This window comes from Uranotaenia lowii, chromosome 2 (assembly GCF_029784155.1).
Source record: "Uranotaenia lowii strain MFRU-FL chromosome 2, ASM2978415v1, whole genome shotgun sequence".
Lineage (NCBI taxonomy): Eukaryota > Metazoa > Arthropoda > Insecta > Diptera > Culicidae > Uranotaenia > Uranotaenia lowii.
In genome coordinates this window covers 122,252,872-122,274,896 of record NC_073692.1, presented here as the reverse complement: position 1 = coordinate 122,274,896, position 22,025 = coordinate 122,252,872, and the positions used below count along the sequence as shown (strand labels likewise).

Below are 22,025 nucleotides of genomic sequence, written 5' to 3'. Positions count from 1 at the left end.
TAACCATAATCTGCTCTTTTTTTTTGTCAATATGACACTATAGGAAGCTTGGCGACTTGTAACTTTGTTCGGGTGCATCCAAACAAAAAAAAAGTCCTCGAGAACATGGACGAACCCTGAAAGCCCAGAAAAAAACTCTTATCACTCAGAACTTGAGTGAACCTTCTCTTAAAACCGTTTTATGTCTCTTATTTTTCAAGCAATTTTAGGTTATTTGAGGTTTCAAAAACTATAAATTTGGTAAATTTATAGTTTTGGAAACCTCAAATATGTTTTCCAGACAATATTCACCTACAACACTTAAGTTTTCCGTTATCCAAAGTCTAAGAAAAAACTCAGAAAAACCTGCTTCGGATGAAAGACTGTAGACCAGCTACGGATTGTTAAAAAAAATCCACACAGTTTTCAAGAAAGCTGATGTTAGAAAATAAACGTGGCATATAAGTATTATTTTTATTTTTTATTTTTAAGGTCATGTGTAATAAGTGTAAAAAAGTGGTGTAAAAACCGTACATTTCAATCAATGAACCGTCAAAATTGTTTAAGTCATACCAGATAAATTTTGAAAAGAATATTGGAAAGTTTATGTAATTGGACACATTTTTGCATTTTCAAATGTTCAAAATAAGAAACACAGAATTTTCGACGAATTTTCAAAAGTAGCTGTTTTTTTCGACTTTTTGTCAGATTTTCTTGCACATAAATTCAACTTTGACTGGATTTTGAGTTTATTATTGTTCGATTGAAATGAACGGTTTTCACACCACTTTTAACATTAGGCCCGTGCAATGGTCGTGCCCATGAGGGATGCCTCGAAATTCAAAATAAGTTCGAAATAATATACCAGAAATGCACAGTAAATCCAGTCAAGTCCAATAATGTTCCTTTTTCTGAACTAGTAATTTGGTTGAATTTAAAGTTTCAGACATAAAAATCAGTGCACAGAAATAATATACAAAAATATAACACCAGATTTAAAAAGAAATAAAATCTGAATCCTGATATAAATTTTCAAGGCCAATAATGCAAGGAAAACTATACGTGATGGTGATTCTGGTATCCGTAAATGTGTAATGTCTCCTACATTGCGAAGAGACTTAAGATATGCTATTTAGTTGTTTAAAATTCTATTCCTGAAGTAGACGTTCCAAGGGTAGACATATCTACGAAATATTGAAATCAGGCCACAAAATTGCAGACATTTTTTATCACGTGTACATAATCAGAAAGGTCTGACTCTTTTATGATATGGACATTTTAACAAACGATAACACTATAATCACACTTTTTATTCAGGCTATTGGAAAGCGAAATTACCATTTATTAAAAACGAGAAATATGTATCCTTTTTCCTGAGTTTTTGGGAATTGAACAGGCAAAAAACTCGATTAATCCATCACAAAGGATCATCATTCGGTTTTCCCAGAGTCATTGATTGGAACTTTTTTTTCAAATCAATTTTTTTATTCAAAAAATGTAGAACAAGTATTTTCAACATTTTTCGTTCGAACTATTGAATCAATTATATAATTTTTTTTCCTTTAATTTTTTTAATAAGATTTAAAAAAAAATGAAAGTTAAAAGAGGTGTACACATCTATTGGTGAGGGAAAAGAGCGAAATCGAAAGGTGAAATTTGAGATCGACAAAATTTTTGTGCTTAAAGTCTAGCGTGAGAATAAAATCACAATAATAAAAATTAAAATTTTTTTAAGGAGTTCCAGTGATGAAAGTGAAAGATGATATTTTATTATGAAATTCTTCTTATAAAAGTTTAGGATGGAAAATGGGTGATTTCTTAATGATCAATAGGAAACTGATAAAAAAAAGACAAAAACAAACTTACGTTTTGTTGAAAATATTGAAAGAGGAACTTCAAAAGCATTGAAAATTAGCATTAAAGTTGCTACTTGTAACCATTTATGGAACTTTTCGAAGATTAACTTAAAAGTCATGATCGATTCAATTAAGATGAAAAAGAGGTAAAACGATTATAAACTTCCAAGTGCATATTATACAGCTTAAATTTTCATACTTTGACCATTTTTTTTTGTCGCCGATGGAAATGTTGGGTCCTGACAAAGAAAAAGGGTAGAAAATGTGATTTTTTAATTCAAATTTAAAGAAAACTATGTTTTCAAAAACAACATTTAACATTTTAAAAGATTTTTTTTTCTATAAAAACATCTTACTATTTTAAGCACTAATAAAAACAATTAATTTACAATGATTTCGTCTATCGCCTCTTGTTTTGGTTATGAAGAGTTTGATTGTTTAAAAATGAATCAATGTTTAGTCAAATCAGTCATAAATGACTGATGAACTTACAAATGTACGTGAAAAAAAAAATTTAAAATTTAATGAGGAAAAAATATTTTGATCATAATGATGATCTTAAAAAATCAACTCTACTATTTTAAAAAATTGGAAATCATTCATAAAAAGAACTTCTGACATTTTTCAAGAAAGTTTTAAATTTTTTTATTTAATATAACCTATTCCTTGAATGATTGACATTCTGATTTTTTAAATATTAAAAATTCACTCTTTTGAAAAAATCATTGATATTCTCATATTTTAAACAGGGAAAAGCAAACAAATAGAAAACTTATCTAACTTTTTTTCGTCAAAGTTAAAATTACTTACGGTTTTAGAAAATTTTGATAAAAAATTGAAAACTTTTCATTAAAAGTTTTTAAATGGTTAAAATTTTTTGTCATGTTTTCATGTTTTCCAGCTATTTGGTGGCATTGTGTTTTTTTTTTAATCATATGAATGTGGAATTGAGTATAAAGAAACACAAGAAACTATAAATAAAATTGAAGCTGGAATGGATTTTTTGAAAAATACTTTATATGAGCAGAGAATTTGTTATGAAAATTTGAAAATTTTTATAATTTTTGGCTTTATTCTTTGCTTGTTTGGTTACATTTCTTAATAAAAATCCAATATAAAGACGAGGTAGGGTTTTTGGTGTCAAGATTTGAAACTCAAAAAGTTGATTGAATTGCAAACCGAAATTTAAAATTAAAATCAATGTGGAAACGTCATATAGTGTCTTAAAATAAAATGTCTTAGGCATTGAATGATTCAGGACTGAATTACGCCGGAAGCGAGCTTATTTTCTGACATGTTTATTAACACATGTTTCTAATAGTTTATGAGTTCAATTAACTTCACATGACTAAGGTAGTTTTCCTTGTCAAGTCTCTTCATTAAGTATTTCATCATTGAATTTATAGAAATCACGATTTTGGCCAATCACTAAAGAATGTAACTGTATTTATCCGATCGAAACTTTTATCAAATTTGGCTCTTTTTCTATTCTCTTCTCTTTCTTCTATAACTCTTTTCTCCATCCCCCAGATTTCTCAGCCCTGTACAGCATAAAATTAAAATGTGTTGATATATTTATTATTTTCTAAGGAAATACAGTGAGCGAAATAAGAATAGCACCACTATGTGTTTTGCTTGTTAAAATATGAATGTTTGAAAATCATCAAAATTTTCTTCTATAAATTGTTTTGAATTGTTTAACGGATAAATCAAGCATAAGTTTACTTTTTTTGGACGTTGCAATTGGCGTTGAGGACCAAAACTATGGAAAAAGGGTGCGAAATAAGAATAGAACCACTTGTGTTTTTTCAACAAAAACAAGATTATTTCTAAAAATTGACTGTATAAAAGTGAATAATAATGCTTCTATGAATTATCTGAATAGATAACTGTGTTTTAAGGAGTTTTCTAGAATTTCGAAGATTTTCAAAGGTTTTAAAAAGGGGTTTCAAGAGATGCTCCTCTAGCGTTTAGGAATTTGATACTTGAGCTATAATATTTGATCAAACTGCTTTATTTCTTCATTATCATTCATAAGTATGATGCAAATTGACGAAACATAGATTTGATGCTGAATTTGAATAAAAAAACAGGCTTCAAATTCAAAAATACTAATCTTTTTAAATAGTCGAACGCTTTTTCTCTAGTTTCAAGTCGTAGATGGCAGCACTATCTTGCAATTAAACCGAATTGATGCTCATTTTCGAATATCTGGGATTAATTCAGGTGTGCTGGATGATTTTGGTCAAGAAATAAGTACTTGGTATCGTGTGACCGCCTTGGAAATTCTAAGATCACAATATCAAAAAATAAGAATTTCATCATGAACCCATAAAAGTGAATTTCTTGGACCGATAATCAGAATAATTTTGTACTTTCCGATGGAGCTTGATGAACCAGATAACTAGCAGTATTATTGGTATGATTTGAAATTGAATCGGAAGTTGAGATATGCAGGAATTATGGCGGTGTTATATTCTTGTGCTGGTGTTTGTTTTTGCAAATCCGGCAAAGATTTCTGCAGCGTGAACTCCAACAAAACTGTGTTGGAAAACTACATCGAAATGATGAATTTGGGCCTAAATAAACCTGAAAAATCAATATTGAGACTTAATTTGGTATTAACGGCAAGATAGTGCTGCCATCTATGACTTGAAACTGGAAAAAGTGATATTTATTGAAAAAAAATCTAAGTTTATGAATACCAACCTGTTTTTTTCTGATTTAAAATAAACCGAAAATGTTTGATTCATCATTTCACGTCATTTTAATGAAGAAAGTAAGTAGTTTGGTAAAGAATTACAGCTCAAATATCAAATTCCTTAGTTCTAGGAGAGCGTCTCTTTAAACACTATTTTAAAACCTTCGAAAATCTTTGTTATTCTAGAAAACTCCTTAGAATGCAGTAAACCATTCAAATAATTCGTAGAAGCATTATTATTCACTTTTATAAAGTCAATTTTTAGAAATAATCTTGTTTTTGTTGAAAAAACACAAGTGGTTCTATTCTTATTTCGCACCCTTTTTCCATAGTTTTGGTCCTCAACGCCAATTGCAACGTCCAAAAAAAGTAAACTTATGCTTGATTTATCCGTTAAACAATTCAAAACAATTTATAGAAGAAAATTTTGGTGATTTTCAAACATTAATATTTTAACAAGCAAAACACATAGTGGTGCTATTCTTATTTCGCTCACTGTAGTTTTATGTACCTCTTACCGAAAGTTTGAAGCCAACAAATCAAATAATTTTAATATAAATATTTTTTTTTCAATACTAAGGAATTAAAAAAACTGGTTTAACCATTCTGAATTAGCAATAAACTTAATAAAAACTTCAAAGGGCTCGCATGGATTAGTGGTTAAACTCCAAATAACAAGAATTATAAATCTTTGGTTATGATAAGATCATGTCATGTTTGAACTTATACCATCGAATTCAGAATTTTAATTAGCTTACAACTTGAACTAAAACTTAGAACTACAAATTTATATTTAAAGTTCAAGTATGAAAACTAAACATTTGCAACCCATTGGTCAGCAGCTAGTTAAAGTGTCGAATATTTTTTCTTGAAATATTTTGCAATTTTATCTCCAGGGAAGAATTAAGTTCAAATTATTTCATTACGTAAGAAACAGTGCATTATGCCACAGACTGAACTAATTTTTTTCTACGATTCAATACATTTTTACTCAATATCACTTTTTATTTCTTTTTCTATTGATTTAACCACTCCAAAGAACTACAATGTAGTTAATAGTTGGGAATTCAAGTCTACTTACATACTTACTGATCCCGCGCCGATCCTCCGGTGCATAGGGCCGTGGTAAAAGACCTCCACTGTTGACGGTCCGGAGCCAGCGTCTTCACCTGGTCCCAGTCAAGATTCTCGTCGACAGTTCGGATTTCAGCGGCTAGGCTTCGTCGCCACGAGTTTCTGGGCCTGCCTCTTCTTCGATGACCTTCTGGATTCCAATCTAGCGCCTCTCTGCAAATCTCGTTTTCATCTTTTCGCAGCATGTGCCCAATCCATCTCCACTTACGTTCCCGAATCTCGATTTCTAGCGCCCTTTGATGACACCGGCGATGTAACTCCTCATTCGAGATTCAGTTGCCAGGCCACCAAGCGCGGATGATATTCCGCAGGCAGCGGTTAATCAAGTCTAGTCGCATAAAAATTGAGAAATTTATTATGGATGGAATTGATTTTGAAATAAGTTTCTGTCACATTCCAGAGCTGTTGATTCGATAACGGGAGTCTTTTTTCACAAATTTACCTTTTTTTGGTGTTTTTAAAATTCACAAAAACACATGGATCATAATGCTTCAAGCTAACGGACAGCATGAAATGTATGTATTCATGAAATTATCGCATCATGGATCGGCATGTGGGCTGTTTGAAAAGATTGTTAGTTTTTTTTTAATATTTCAGGGAGTCTTTTTTTCATTCAATGTTACAGAACAGCTTCAGGCGGATATATTTATCGAAATTCTCATGAAAATATTCACTTCCATCCGATGCTAGCTTTAAAATAAACCTTTTTTAGGTTTCTATTCCTCCTGATTCATAATATAGGGTGACCCATTATGTCTAAGCACGATTTTAAATGAACAATACCGTTAACTGGGGCATTTAAAATTTTCATCATTAATGGCTTCTTAAAAATTAATGTCCACAGATAATCATATCAAAAGTTTTAAGATTGATGGGACATTAAATTGACGTAGGGGATATAAGGGCATACCACCTTAAGGAAGACGCTTATTTAACCATAGAAAACAGCTATTAATATGTGACTTACATCATTGTTTCGTGTTCAGACACTTAAAAATGTCTATTTCCTAACTGGATTGTAATTGAAAAGGTAGATAAAAACGTTTAAAAATGCATTTTAAAAAAAATCCGAAAGCTGAAAATCAGTCACTGTAGGGGCATAATGAAAACCCCTACTGGGGCAGTATAAGCAACATTAATTGGGGCACGATGAGCGTTTTCTACCGTGGAATCTAGCAGCGAACTTTACTCGATGATGTCTACTGAATTGACTTATTTCGTCTGACGATTTGGCCTATTGGTAAGATGTCGGAGAGGTAATCAGTATGGTCGGGTTCGACACCTGTTTGAGGTAATTTTTTTTCTCATTTACCATTCATGATCGATGTATTTTACACTGAAAGATGAGGCGTGGATCCATCAAACAAAGCAATACTAAAATAATGTATGTCTTTTTGTAGAATTCAAGCAATTCACTCACACTCATTATGTTTTTGGTGATTTGCGTCACTCGCCAAGAAGCTACTAGTAATGAAAGGCAACAATAGAAATAATCGATCATGAATGGTAAATGAAAAAGAAAAATTTCCTTGAACAGGAATCGAACTCGAACCTACTGATTACCTTTTCAACATCTTACCAATAGGCCAAACCGTTAGATGTAAACTAGGCATGCTGTAGCTCTATCGTTCAGTTGACTACATGAAATTGAATTCGCTGCTAAATGCAACGGCAGAAAACGCTCATCGTGCCCCGAGAAAGTGTGCTCTGTTCGCCCCAAGTCAACAATTTAAAGTAAAAACGTGTTTTAAAATTGATTATCGTGAAAAACCAAAAATTTAATGATGGTGAAAATTGAGGAACAATTTGTTCGTCATTTTGCAGTGCGTACATTATAGATTAAGATGATTCAACGATCATAAAAGGCTTTATTCCAGTGATCAAAAATTATTACATTTTCGTCACTTGTCACTATTCAGAAAAATTATTGGTGAAATTTTTAGCGTTTGATATATTTGTCGAGTCATTACACATATAGCGCCAATTGCAATTATTTTTGGTTCTATTAGAATTAAATTTTACCTATTTTCTATCAACATACATTGTTCAGTCCGGCGAGCGGACTGAAAGTTGGAAAGAGAGCGCGAGAGAAGAGAGAACAGTCGTGGGCCAGCGAGCAGCAGCCGACAAACCGAAGGTATAAAAACGCGCGCTGCCGCGCGTATGTCGTCGTTCGTTATTAAATCGCCAAACCGTGAAGATTGGCGGAAGTGTAAATAGTGCAAAGTTGTATATAAAATGTAAATATTAGAAAAGTAAAAAGAGAAATAAATAGTGTTTAAGCCGATACTATTGCCTCCTTTCTTCGTTGCTTCGCTCCAACGCCTTGCTCCCGGGTCCAGCTGCCACAATCGGCTCTTTTCAGAGCCCTCTATCTGAAGGAGTTTGGATCTCGGTGAACTAGGCAACCGAGATCCCCCCCGAGCCTCGGCCGCCAAGCAGCGTCAAGAGGACCTGCCTCCACTGATGGGGCAACCATGCGTGGTTGTCTCTCAAGGTCCAATCCCACGAGGGGAACGGGCCGTCAGTGGTTGTTTTCCCAAGCGCTCACATCGACGCGGCCTTGGCCTCCAGGTACAGTCCGAGGACTTGCCTCCACTGGTGAGACAGCCACCAGGGGTTGTCTAGGAGAGGCTCACTACCACGAGGGGAATGAGTCCACCAGTGGTCGTTTTGCCAAGCGCAGCACCCACAGTCCACCAATGGCTTTTCATGGCCACAACATACATTAAGGGGTAAAAGTACTACCAAAAAATTCAACTAGCTGAAATAAACAATCTAATGTTCGGATGGATGAATTTTGAAATAAGTAATCGCGTGATTCAAAACAATCATATTCCAGCATATGGAAACGAGATTTTAAAGGTGAATCTTTGATTTGCATTTTGATGCATTTAAGCCCAGACTGGTAACTCAATTTTAAAAATACTAGCTGACCCGGAAAACGTTGTTGAGTCTTATAATTTTCACAAAAAAATGTTCATTTAAGTAGACGGTAAATCATGATTTATGTCCATAGAAATTTACAAACTATTTTCGCAATATTTCTGTCAAATGATATTGAAATAGCAGTTCGGATTTGGTACTGTTTTTTTTTGTATATTCCTTTTTTCCTGTAATCACCTTTAATTATGTTCGAAAAATGTTAAGGGTAGTGTTTACCTCCAGAAGCAAAAATTATCGTTATAATTTATTAGTTTTAGTTTTAATTTCTAGTGAAAGCTGAAATTTCCTTATCACTTCGCATTTGAGTATCTTCTATAATTTATAAGAAAATTTTTTCAATTTAAATTTTTAATATTTGTCAAAATTTGTTGTCAATTTTTTGAGAAAAGGAAATAAGAAAATTGAAAATCCTAAAATTTGAAATATTCATACAGATAGTAGCGTCAGCTGCCAAACAAAGCACCAGTAATATAATGTATGAGTGGGTGTAAATTGCTTGACATACATTGTTCTGTTTTTGCTTTGTTTGATGGATCTACGACTCACCGTTTAGTGCAAAATGCATCGATCATGAATGGTAAATGAAAAAAAAATCACTATGACCAGGAACAACTCGAGTACAATGATTTCCTCTACGAAACCTAACCAATAGGCCAAATCGTCAGATGAAATAAGTCAAGCTGTAGCTCTATAATTCAGATGACTTCATCGAGTTGGATTCGAGATTTTAGAGGCCAAAATGCTTATCTTGCCCCGATTAATGGTGCTCATACTGCCTCAGTGAGGTTCTCACTATGCCCCTACGGTGACTCATTTTCAACTTTGAAAAAAAAAAATCAAATACATTTTCAAACGGTTTTATCTACTTTTCCATGATTTAGACTGTAAGGAAATAAGATTGTTTTTAGTGTCTGGACACGAAACAATGAAATTTTAGCTGTTTTCTATGGTTTAATTAGCATTCTTCTCAAGGTGGCCATTATGTCCTTATCTTCCCTATTGCTTGATTTTTGAAATTTTCTATGAGAATCAAAAACTTTAATAAACTTTCTCACGAAGGGAAAAACTAAGTGATCATCATTTTGTTATCATCAAATGATAACCAATAATATTATATTATACTAATATAAAAAAATGACTAATAGTTGTGCTATACACCGTTTGACGATATGTGGTGTAAACACAATTTAGAAGCTAATTAAATTTTCATTTCACTTTTATGTTATCGCCTTTTACTGTGATTCAAAATAAAATCTCCCCGACATGGAAGTTTTTTCAAATCAAATTATCAGTTCATATAATGAAACATCCACAGTAAAAGCAAGAATTTATTGCATAAAAAAAAAAGTGTTTAAAAAATAAGCGCTAACCAGTTTGTTAGAAAATATGTTCGCCTCCTGCGGATTTTTTTTTATATCAATCTAGAGCCTACAGCCTTGGTTCAAGCATTTTATTTAACGACTAAATATGACGTCGACAAATCGTAATGATTCTTTATGATAAATTTTGAATCGCAATTTCATAAAAATGAAATATTGAAATCTAAATCCTTTCTTTACGACAGTAATATGGTAAAAATATTCTGGAAACTTCCTTCCTAACTTTATGCTGGAAATCTAAAGTGAATAACCATTACTAAAACGCACAATCATCGTGTTTGGTTTTTTTTTAACAGTGTCACACTTCCCCTTTGCTCGCTTAGCTTCTGAATAATCTGTTTGACCTTGGCAGATCTTGATGAACTAACTGAAAACGAACCGTGTAGATTCCTATGCTCATCGCGAGAGGAGCATGTTTTTAATTTTTTTCTCTGCACAAAACATCAGAACTGGTAGCGTGGTGTGAAGCAAAACAGAAAGATTACTCACCAAAGAGGGACCGCGCGCGAAAACCGCGGCGATTATCGGAAGAACGCTCCGTTGGTCTTACAAAGCTGCGGTTGTCAAAGAAATGTATTCGTTTCTGGAGGGTTATGATATAATTTTATGCAAATTCTAACGCACTGTTTTGAGGCAACAAAAATAAACCGTCAACAGATATAAGTTCCTAAACAATAGCGTATTATCGCTTTGAACCAAGATTTTGCGCATTTTAATATACTATTTAAATGAATCAATGTAAATAAGTTACAATATAAGTTTGTAAGGTTTATACTTTTCCATTGAATGGAAGGCAAACTTTTTTAGCATTTGTATTGATAGATTTTTTTCTAGAATCGAAAAAAAACCCAACAACATTCAGTACAAAATTTGAAACAGTGACGCAATTTGTTGGGCTTTCACGCCCTTCTGAACAAGATAGACGAGGAACATTTGCAAACCAAATTAGGAATTCTGAAGAGAAGCTTGTCGCACTAGGTTGCGTTCCGATCGTAAATTATTCTTTCCAGTCTGAACGCGATTGGTTGATACGCATCGAATGTATGTCGTTGCTTATACATAGTTGCATATATCTTACAGCAAAAGTGGATAGTCATATTGACTACAGTTTCTCAACGATAAAGGCTCAATTACCTAAGGTAAACACAGCAGCGATTAGTAGGTATAACCGATAAAGGGACAGTTCACAGATAAGAATTGCACCGTATCATTCGAGATTGCTATTTTATAACACCTCGAAAAAGTTAAAAGTCTCACCACTACAGAAAGAACTCAAAACAGATAAAGCAATGCATTTCAATATGAATAGTATCACGAAGCTGATAAGCGAAAACAGCTATTTATATTTTCGCTGGCAGCTTGATGGAGACTGTTTTGGTTTCCAAGTACAGTTCCAGACCTTCTTTGCCCATTTCGCGACCAATGCCGGATTGTTTGTAGCCACCGAATGGAGCTTGATAAGCCACAGCCAGATAGGTGTTGACCCAAACCGAGCCAGCTTCAACGGCATTGCTGAACATCAGAGCGTTGTCGATGTTTTTCGTTACAATTCCGGCTGCCAGCCCAAACGAGGTAGCATTGGCCCTCTCGATGGCCTCATCCAGGGTCTTGAACTTTATGATACTTTGAACTGGGCCGAAAATTTCCTCCTTCGCAATGGTCATTCCGTCTGTGACGTTCGAAAACACCGTAGGCTCAATGAAGTATCCCTCGCTACCGTGACGAACTCCTCCCGTTTCAAGCTTGGCTCCCTCCTTCTTGCCGACCTCGATGTAGTTCAGGATTTTCTTGAACTGAGTATCGTCGATCTGGGGTCCATGCTGAACGCCGGCTCCAAATGGGCATCCAACTTTACGGGACTTGGCCAGCTCGGTGGCTTTCTTCACGAAAGCATCGTAGATGCCTTCCTGCACAAAGGTTCGGGTAGCCGCGATGCAACATTGACCCATGTTCTCGAACACTCCGGCGTAAGCGATTCCAGCCGCTTCATTGACTGCAAATGAGAAAAAAATGTTTAGGATATTTGATTTCGAATAGTTATGGTATGATAAGAAAATAGCTGAACGCAAAATTTAAGTATAAGGCTAGCCTGAAAAAAAAAACAAACATTTAACACCGAGTACCGAGATGGGAATCGAACCCATGCCATCAGTGGACCAGCGACTACCATCTTACCACGTTAACCACTTGATCACCGAGACGTACTCATTTGATTAACTCTAATGAGTTGCTCAATGAGGTTCAAGTTATTTGGTATTTGGAACATTTTGAGTGAGTAAAAACTTAAAACTTAGAACTTAATTCTGTTGAAATTCATCTGCATGCTGCTTAATTCTTTTTAAGACTTTTTAAGACTTTTTATGAAACATTTCAAGATCAAGCCCACAAAAAAAGTTGAAAAGTAGAGTAAAAACCATACTTTTCAATCATTGAATCGTCAAATTTGTTTGAGTCATACCAGATTGATTTTGAAAAGAGGATTGAAATGTTTCCGTAATTTGGTACAATCACAGAATTTTTAACGAGTTTTCAAAGGTAGCTGTTTATCGGGCTGTTTGTCAATTTGGAATTTCTCAGATTTTCTTGCGCTTAAATAAAATTTTGAACAAGATTTTGAGTAAATTCACGCAAGATTCTCGCAATAAATTTAAAATTGTTAGAAAGTAAATTTCATACCGATTCTAATGATGTAATAACATAAGCGGTCCAATGCCTAAGACATCAAATTTTATGAAACCAGTTAGGAAGCAAATGAGTTATATTGGTATGAGTCATAAGAGTCAAATAGACACTCCGGGGGTTGATACGGGTAAAAATATCAGGGACGGATGAGGGTTAACAATTTTGTCTACAAATTGAATCAAAATGTGTAAACCAAATTTTGTGGAAAATTAAAAATTAAAAATTACGCTTTTTGAGTGTTTTGCTTAAATTTACAAATTAATGATATTTTTTTTTGTATGAAATCAGGAAACTGGGCCGAATTGACTACAAAAAATTCAATGATGCAGTATTTGAATCAATCTTCATCTGAATTCTGAGTAAAAAAATTAAAAAAATTTCGAAAATTTTTTCAGTTTTTGCAAAAAGTTTGAATTTTAATCAACTTTTGATCCTGAAACATTAATCATGATTTCAGAATAAAACTTCAATTTTTAGTTAACTTTTTTAAAATTTTTGAAAACAAAAAAAACCCACCAGTTTTGCAATCCAGATAACGAGTGAAGAAGCCAAGAAGTGAGTTTAAAATAGATAAAAAAAAATTAACAGAAGAATGATTTATTTTCACATGACTGGACGATTGAAAGTTTATTTGAAAAAAGCACAATTTAAAATTAATAATGATAATTTATTGTCAATATAAATAAAATCCTTATGCAAATTTATGTAGAATTTTGTTATTTCATTTACGTTTTTAAAATCTATTTTTAGGAAAATGTTTACAATAGTGTTAAATGATCGTTTTTCAAATTTTGAAACAATAATAAATCCTTACTTTTAGGCTTCAAAACTAACATTAACAAAATTAAAAACGTAGAAATTTACTTTTATCTGAGATAAAGAATAACAATTTATGAACATGAAACAGTCACACAAAAAGTATAAATTGTAAAGACTAGTTTTCAAAAACAACACCCGTATCTTCGTCCAAAAACTTTCGTCAGTAGGTAAAATTAATTTTGAAACCGGATAAAAGTTGGAAATAATTACATATAATATCTGAAAAAAAAAATCACCCATTCTATTCTATTCTATTTTTATTTATTTAAAGAGGATTTTTACCTTCGTTGTCATTCAGCCTCTGGATCACTCATTAAAATTTTTCGAAAATCAGAAAATGTTGCAGTTGGTTCAATTTCAAACTGAATAAATGCGTGATAATAAAAATAAATTGTAAGTTTTTTTATCGTTCAATCATTAACATCATTATCATTCAAAGTTCATTTTAACTGAAAATTACCAATGCAATCTAAAAAATTCCTTTAAAAAAAATCATAAAAACGTTCAAAATATTGAGGATAAAAAATCAGAAAAAACTATATAAGTTCTACACAAATTGTAAATTAAATTTAAGATTTTCATTTAAAATATAAACTTGAAAAATACAATTAAAATAAGTATTGATTTCAAACCAAAAAAATTAATTATAGCTTTTGGAATAATTTTTCATCAATCATAAAGACTTAAAAATGTAATCACAGAATGTTTGAGAATTAAATCTTTGGATGAAGAATTGATAAAGACAAATCAAAATCCTCTTTTAAACTACCGGAAAATATATAAACCGGATTCTGGTTAAATTTTTCGTTTCATGTTTTTAGAGCTTAAAAATTTTATTCAAAGTTTTCCGAATCCTGTAAGGGCTAGGGCTATGAGGGGGAAAAGTGTAATTCGATGGATCGTTTTTTGTTTCGTTTTATTTACTGTTCGATAAAGAGTCAGCAATTTTCGAAAAGATTCAAATTATAATTTTCCATGATTAGTTTCGTGTAGCAAGTCATGTAAGTCACTTGTTAAAGTGCTAAATTTAAGTCTTCTGAGTTTATTGCAGCAGATTGAAAAGTAAACATCGAAATCGAATACACCAGCTAGATTATCCAACGCCAGCCTGTCAACTCTGTCGTAAATATACATTTTGAAATATAAAAAAATGTTGTTCGGTCCATGGTTATAAGCACAACTTTAATTATGTTATTTTGGCAATTTTTAGAACAACCAATAATCAAACAATTGTTATTTTTCACCTTCAAATACTTCAAAGGAATTTGAGTAAGTTAACACGCTTGAACCTGCAAGAAAGCGCCAACACAAAACCTAATCAAATTATTTTTATATGCAAAACAAGTGCTTTTCAGCATCAACATTTTTTTTTTTAATTAAAAATCACTCAATAAGAAAGTTAAATTTGAACCTTTGCACTGGTTGGTAGATTGAGGAGAGCAATTTGACGTTTAAATTTTTTTTTTTCTTTTTTTTCTGTCTTCCTGCCCCATTTATGAAGGAGGCCCTTTTCCAATACGAAAAGTACAGTTTTAAAGAATATTAAGAGTAGTAATTTCTTACAAATGGATTAGTGCTATGAATTCAACGTATACAAAACTGATTGCTTATTTAAAATCACAATTACTGCACAGCAAGTTTCGTGATCTGAATTAAATCTACAAAGTAATTTATTTGAATGTCTTTTTCTATCTAAATTTTGGTATGTAGCACAAGTAATCCCTCCTACTGAACAACATATAGCTGAAATAATAAACGCAGTTGACCAGTTTTTGCGGAAAAAAAATATTTTTAAAAAAGAAGAAATCAGTTATATTTAAGATCTAAAAAAAGGGTACTAAATCTTATAGATCCTGTGATCAAAGCTAAAGCTCTGTTAATCCGTTATATTATTTATAAAACCAGTGGAAATGAAAATTTAGATAAAATTTTACTTCTTAACCTAAAATCATTTGTAATGTTACCGAGGAATGGGAGAGCTTGCATTGAAGAAGCGATATTTTTAATAACCAACTTTTCATTGACAAATGTAAGAGCCTTATGTTGGTATTCCATTGATCCAACGGAGATCATCCCAAAAATTGAAAAAAGTAACCACTGATTAATTGGGAAATAATTTGGGAAAGTTTAGATAGCAACTTCTTAGCAGCTGAAGATAGATCGCGATTGTTTCTGTTAGTTAACGATTTGTTGCTGAACAAAGAAAATATAAGTTTTTACAACATAGGTCGGCTAGAAAACAGCCATTGCGAAATTTGCTCAGAGGTCGATACGAATCAACATAGCATCAAACAATTCACAAATGTAAAGCCTGTATGGAAGCATAAAAAGTCATTGAAGAAAAACTTTTAATATTGGTACAATCTCTTGAAAATATTAAATCGTTGAAAATACTGCCAAAAACCAATGTCAGCAGAAAACTGTGCTATAGTTAGCCGCAATGAGTTTTAGTATAGGAAGAGTATGAAATTTGTACATTAAAAAAAACGTCCGAACATAGGGTTGTTTTGATTCATAAGGTTGTATTAAAGAAACATTTAGGGAAATATGGAAATTTGAATGTTTTTCAGTTAATAGCTCTGTTTTAAATTGAAAAAAAATCATGTTTAATACTAAAATTCTTTTCATCAACAACTTATATGAAAAGATAATACTTTTATTGAAGATTCAACTTTTTGAAAAAAAAATATAAGAAAATAGAATGCTTTTATAATAAAATGCTGCCATTTTCTTCAAGTTTAAGAATTCAAAAGTAATGCTGACGAAGAAGAATGACCTTAACGGGTTAAACTCCTATCAAAAAAGAAAAAAAAAGTAATGCTGAAACAAAAAGTATGTATAACTCTGTTTTTAAGCTATTATTGGCCAATACTCTATGCAACGTATCTTCATAAAAAATGCGTAATATGTTTAAATTTTAGTTTATTAAAATTTGATACATCCTAAAAGAATATCAGAAATAAGTTTAAGTCATTTATGTTAACTTTTATGAAATATACAAAAAATATTGATCGAGTTTCATCCTTCGTTTAGAATCCAGCTTTTGAAATTCCTATCAATTTTTGATGACAGAATAAAAAGCGTAGTCTTTCTTCGGCCACAGCCTACCAACCCTCTTACTATGAATCTTTTTTATAATAGATCGTTAAACACCTGGACCAAGGATTTCTGTTGAGGCTACCAAACTGATAATTTTTCGAAAAAATAGGTCCACTTGCGGATTTTTTTATGTATTTAAACTTTTCTTACCTGAAGTTTTTGTCAATTTCTTGTCAAACAGTTTTCATGGCATGAGTATTAATTGTTAGATTGACATATTTTGAAATATTTTGCCTAAAAATTGAGTTAAAACAATGATTTGCTTTGGTTTAATGCAGATTTTAGAATAACCCGTCTGATGGCGTTATTATGCACCAAAGGGTTAAAAAAAGGAAACCAAAACCTAAAGGAACCAAAAGATTGTTCTTACTAGATTATTGTTGAATACATTTGTTTAATAAGATGATCTGAAACTTTTTCCGTTTAAATTTAAATATGTGGTGAAGTGTTGATATTTGAACCTAAAATATTTTCATCAGGTCTTTCAAAACAATGGATTGATTGGGTGACTGATCAAATCTACAAGTGTGATTTTTCGTTTCGATACGTTGTAAACTTATAAACAAACACACAATGATCTCACTTTAGCTTGATGTTATGGAACGAAAAATAACCGACCTTGAACATTATCAAAAGAATGGTCGAGGTGAACCCTTCTGCGAAACTTACCATCAACATCATCGCAAATGACCAGCGGACTCTTGCCGCCCAGTTCGAGGGAAACCTTTTTCAGCGTTCCAGCCGCCTGAGCCATAATGATCTTGCCCACCTCGACCGATCCGGTGAAGGCAACCTTGCGCACATCCGGATGCAGGGTGATGGCCTGTCCGGCCGTTGGTCCATATCCGGGAACCATATTGACCACACCAGCCGGGAAGCCAGCCTCCTTAAGTAGGGAGCAGAGATACAGTGCCGTCAGGGGAGTCTGTTCGGCAGGTTTCATCACGACCGTACATCCGGCAGCCAAAGCTGGTCCCCATTTCCAGGCCAACATTAGGATCGGATAGTTCCAGGGAATGATTTGACCCACAACGCCGACCGGTTCCTTCCGAGTGTAGGTGAAGTGAGGGCCGTCCGTTGGAATAGTGTCGCCACAGATCTTGTCGGCATAACCGGCATTGTATCGCAAACAGGCAACCGAAGCATGCACATCATAGAATGCACTCTGATACGGTTTACCGTTGTCTAGCGATTCCAAACTGGCTAGATAAGGTCCATTCTGCTCCATCAGATCGGCCAGTTTGTTAATGAGCTTTGCCCTGGCCGAGGCATCCATCTGCCGCCAAAATCCCTTCCTCTCGAAGGCAGCCTTAGCAGCTTTAACTGCCAAATCGACGTCGGCCTTATCACCTTCGGCTACATCGGCGATCTTCTTCCCGGTGGCTGGATTCACCGTTGGGAAGGTTTTGCCACTGGCCGAGTTCACCCACTCGTTGTTGATGAAGATCTTGGTGTACTTGATTTCTGGATTGGGGTTGGCCATTTTGCTCTCTGATCAACACTAATAGCACCACTTTGTCAATCTGGTTCAATTAGCACCAAGTAAACCCTGCAAGCCGACGACGTCTGATAGCGGCGAGATACTCCACGAGACTGCCGGTTTATTCTGAGGGGCGCCAGTTTTAGCACCAGTCCAACAGCGAGAGAATTCGAACGGGCACAACCAGCTTACTCATTCGATTTGATAGGGTACAATACATATGTTCCACTACTTGGCTGATTCATCCGGGCAACAACTGATCAACGCCAGTTCAACCAATCGGAGCTAACGATTCAGGAGAAAAGAGCATCTACCGTTGAAATCACGATATCGCGAACAGAACCGCGATAAAGGGTGATATTATCTGTAATTGAGCGACTCGCGCTTGTTTAGAAATGTTTTTCTCCGACACAGTTAAAAAAGTTGGAAGTTGTTAACAAAAAATTTCAACTTTGCATTCGGTATGATTCGCTTAAGACGAAATGACGATCGAAATAAAAATAAATGCAAATTCTAATAGAGTGTTAGGTGAGTTAGAATTCGATAAGAAGATTTCAGGATTAAAACGATCAATCACCTACTAACCATATAAATGACCATCTAAACATTTGAGTCTGAGTTTCCGGGTTATTCTGGATTTGATAAACTGATTTATAATTCAACTTTCCATATTCTCGTATTTTGCAGAATCGGTTAAAATTAGTAGAAAGACAACTTTCTTTATTTTATTCTCAAAAGTTAAAACTACTCAATGTCTTCGGGGAAAATTGATCAGTTTAAAGACTTCATTTTTGAAGTTTTTGTAATGATCAATAGTTTTTCAAAAAAAAAAATCAAATATTGATAAACTTAAATTTTTCCTTTTTCAAAAAGTTAGTGCTGATAAAGAAAAACTAATTGAATATTTGGAACATTTAAGCGCACTCAATTAAGTATAAATCAGTTTCTTAATTCTTGGCAACTTAGAAAAATGCGAATATTGTTGCCTTGTGTTATGTTTCTTTCAATCAAGTAATCTAATGTTTCCTAGATATTCTAGTTTCAGAGATACATCGCTTTGGAAAATTCAATACTGCAATTTTTAGATATATAATTTCAATTTCAATTTCAATTATAATACATCTTCAATTTCAATATAATACATCTTGTATTATATTGAAGATTGGAACTTTATTGGAAACTGCAAATCAATTTGACTTATCCTTTATAAATTTCTAAAATTAATTTTGGTTGAATACTGCTCTGACATTTTTGCAATATTCACGTATTTTGCAAATAGGAAAAGATACAGTATGAAAACACAAGTATAACTAGAAATGTACCAAATATTCGGCCGGCCGAATATCACCCAAAAGCCGTTTGGTCGAACTCAACGAATAGTTAAGCTTAGTATGCGGCCAAATTCGGCCAAAATTTATACTATGTTGTTGCATAGATTTGTGGATAAATATTTCCAAACGATTTTGGATAATTTATAAGATATTCAAAAGTTATGCTGAAAAACTAGTTAAATATTTAAAACATAAGTTCTTTAAGTAAAAAATCTGAGGTGTACCCGTGTATCTTTCACTAGTAGGTCTATACTTTGATTTTCGTTTAAATATTCTAGATTTTTTATCCTGGCGTACCCATAAATCTTATAAAGAATTGTAAATAAGTAAAATCTGAACGGGATGCTCAGATATTGTTTAAAACTTTCTGAAAGTATCCTGGATTAAGTCAGATTTACTCTGAAATTTTTAAAATTTTGTGTTCAAAAACGATAAAAACATTAAAATTAAAACAATTTTTTTCTTTTAAATAATACCATGCGATTATAACACACTTTAAATTTCAAGTTGTTTTTTATCACATTCCTTTTGAATGTTTTTGGCCTACATTTTGTTCAGATTTGCCTGTATTTTGTTTTATTTTTCGAGAAATGATTAAGGTTTTGGTTGAAAATAATCAACTCAAAAACATGCGCGACACAAAGATGGAAGTTAAAGAAGGAAATTGAAATAATTGCTTTTGATTTTTTTTAAACTCAACAGAATATTCGACTAAATATGCGACCGAATATTCGTTTGTCCGAATTGTTGAAAAGTCTCTTCTTAATATTTTTTTCCAAGATGACAATATCATAAATGTGTCTTCGGAGAAAAAATTTTGGAAATTTTTGTAAAAAAAATTTTTTTTTTTTGAAAAAATAATTGAAAAAAAGAAATTTTTGTAAACTTCAACAATTTTGCCAAACAAATTAACAAATATCCAAATGAATTTTTACCTATTTTCAGATATTATCTCGAAAACAAAAGCTGATTGAGAAAATATTGCATATTTTGGATCAGCCCCCCAAGTTGGTCAAACTTGGAAATTGAATTGTTGGCATCTCAGAAAAATGTGAATTTTATGAACAACACAAAACATTGATTTTTGAGAACCTTTAGTAATGATTGAAATAATGCAATAAACATTGGTTTGGGTTGGCAGATTGCAATATAATTTCACATTATTTGACATGCACTTCAGAATTTCTTCAACACTCTTCTTTTCTGACTGCCCTTTATGCTAATACTAGCTGAACCGGTGGGCTTTGCTACCCCTTCCATGAGAAAAAGTTAAGTTCGTTGAACTTATTGTAGTGAATATAGGTATAATTAAGTGAAATATAGTCAGGTGTACGGAATAAAGTAGCTAATTGCAATCTGTGAAATGAGTCATAAACAAATAAATCTGATCTTGAAATAAATAAATGTGTAGCATAAACTGTGAAAAGTATCTGATAATTTCTATCAGTGCAGAGGAGTATTTATACATTCTATATATGGGAAAGCGAGAAACAGATAGATGAGTGAGAGTTTGGAAAATGAGAAAAATTGTAGTGGATAATCAGTTTGCAAAAAGATGAACAAAGAAGCGGTCGTAAGGTGCGTCTCAAAATGTATTGAGCCAAAAATTGGAACTGAGTCGTGTCGTGGTATAAAATATAAATTACTAGATCGGTTACGACACTTATTATTATTAAAATAATCTTCTTTTCAAATTAAACATCAAGATTATTCAGAAGCGAACTATTTTTCATGGCATCTGAGCTTCTAGATTTTCTTGAGTCTCAACATAACTTTGTAGGTTGAAGGAGTCACCCTTTAGAAAAAAATAGGAAGGATCTGTAATACAATGGATGAAGTTTATCCAGTATTTTCATAAAATTTGGCACAGAATTTAATTGTGTACTTATTTGCCTGTATTTAAATACCCCTCTGGCATAAAAAAGGGCAATTTTCGAGTTCATTTAAAGGGTTTGTTCAACAAATTGTTTCAATAAATAAAAAATTGCCATTTTTTAAGCGAGACGAGTTTTGAAACGTCTGTAAATTTGTACACAATCAAAAAGTGAGCCAAACTTTATGAAAACACTGAGACATTGGTTTTGTTTAGGATATGAATCGTACATTTGTTAAATATGAAAGTCTTCATTCAAGAAAATAAAAAACGTCTATCAACACAATACATAATCGAATTTTCTTAAAATTTATTTATCAATTCAATATATCATTTTAAAAAAAAACGCGTACGTGTATTAATTTATAACAAAATCCTTCCATGATTGTTAAAATTTTGTCAATTTTTGTAATTTTGTATGTGAGCCCATCTTTTTGAATTTGGAAGATTTTGAAAGTTCGAATTGTGTCATTTTTTAAATTTTGTATGGGACCCCCACCCCCTTAAACTCGCAGTGGTTTGAAAGTATATTAAAAATCATCTCCAATCCTGAAAATTTCAGTAAGGCCGGAACAAATTCCAAATCCTTCTTTTGTCACTCGGAGTTGGAACACCGCAAGGGGGGGAGAATCAAAAATAATGCAAGAAACAAATAAATTGCACGAAATCTTGTATGCAAAAAAATTGAATACAAAATCATTGAACAAAATCTTTAGATCAAGTAATTTTTTATCTAGAAATTTAAT

General features: G+C 32.7%; 1 protein-coding gene across 1 annotated transcript; it reads right to left on the bottom strand.

Annotated features, from left to right (window-relative positions):
* Nucleotides 1-11,039: 11,039 nt before the first annotated feature.
* On the bottom strand, nt 11,040-18,084 carry LOC129745065 (aldehyde dehydrogenase 1A1-like). Its single transcript, XM_055737892.1, has 2 exons — nt 17,265-18,084; nt 11,040-11,988 (listed from the first exon to the last, which is right to left on the bottom strand). The coding sequence occupies exons 1-2, from the start codon at nt 18,076-18,078 to the stop codon at nt 11,336-11,338; spliced, it is 1,467 nt and encodes a 488-aa protein (XP_055593867.1). The 5' UTR covers nt 18,079-18,084; the 3' UTR covers nt 11,040-11,335.
* Nucleotides 18,085-22,025: the final 3,941 nt, after the last annotated feature.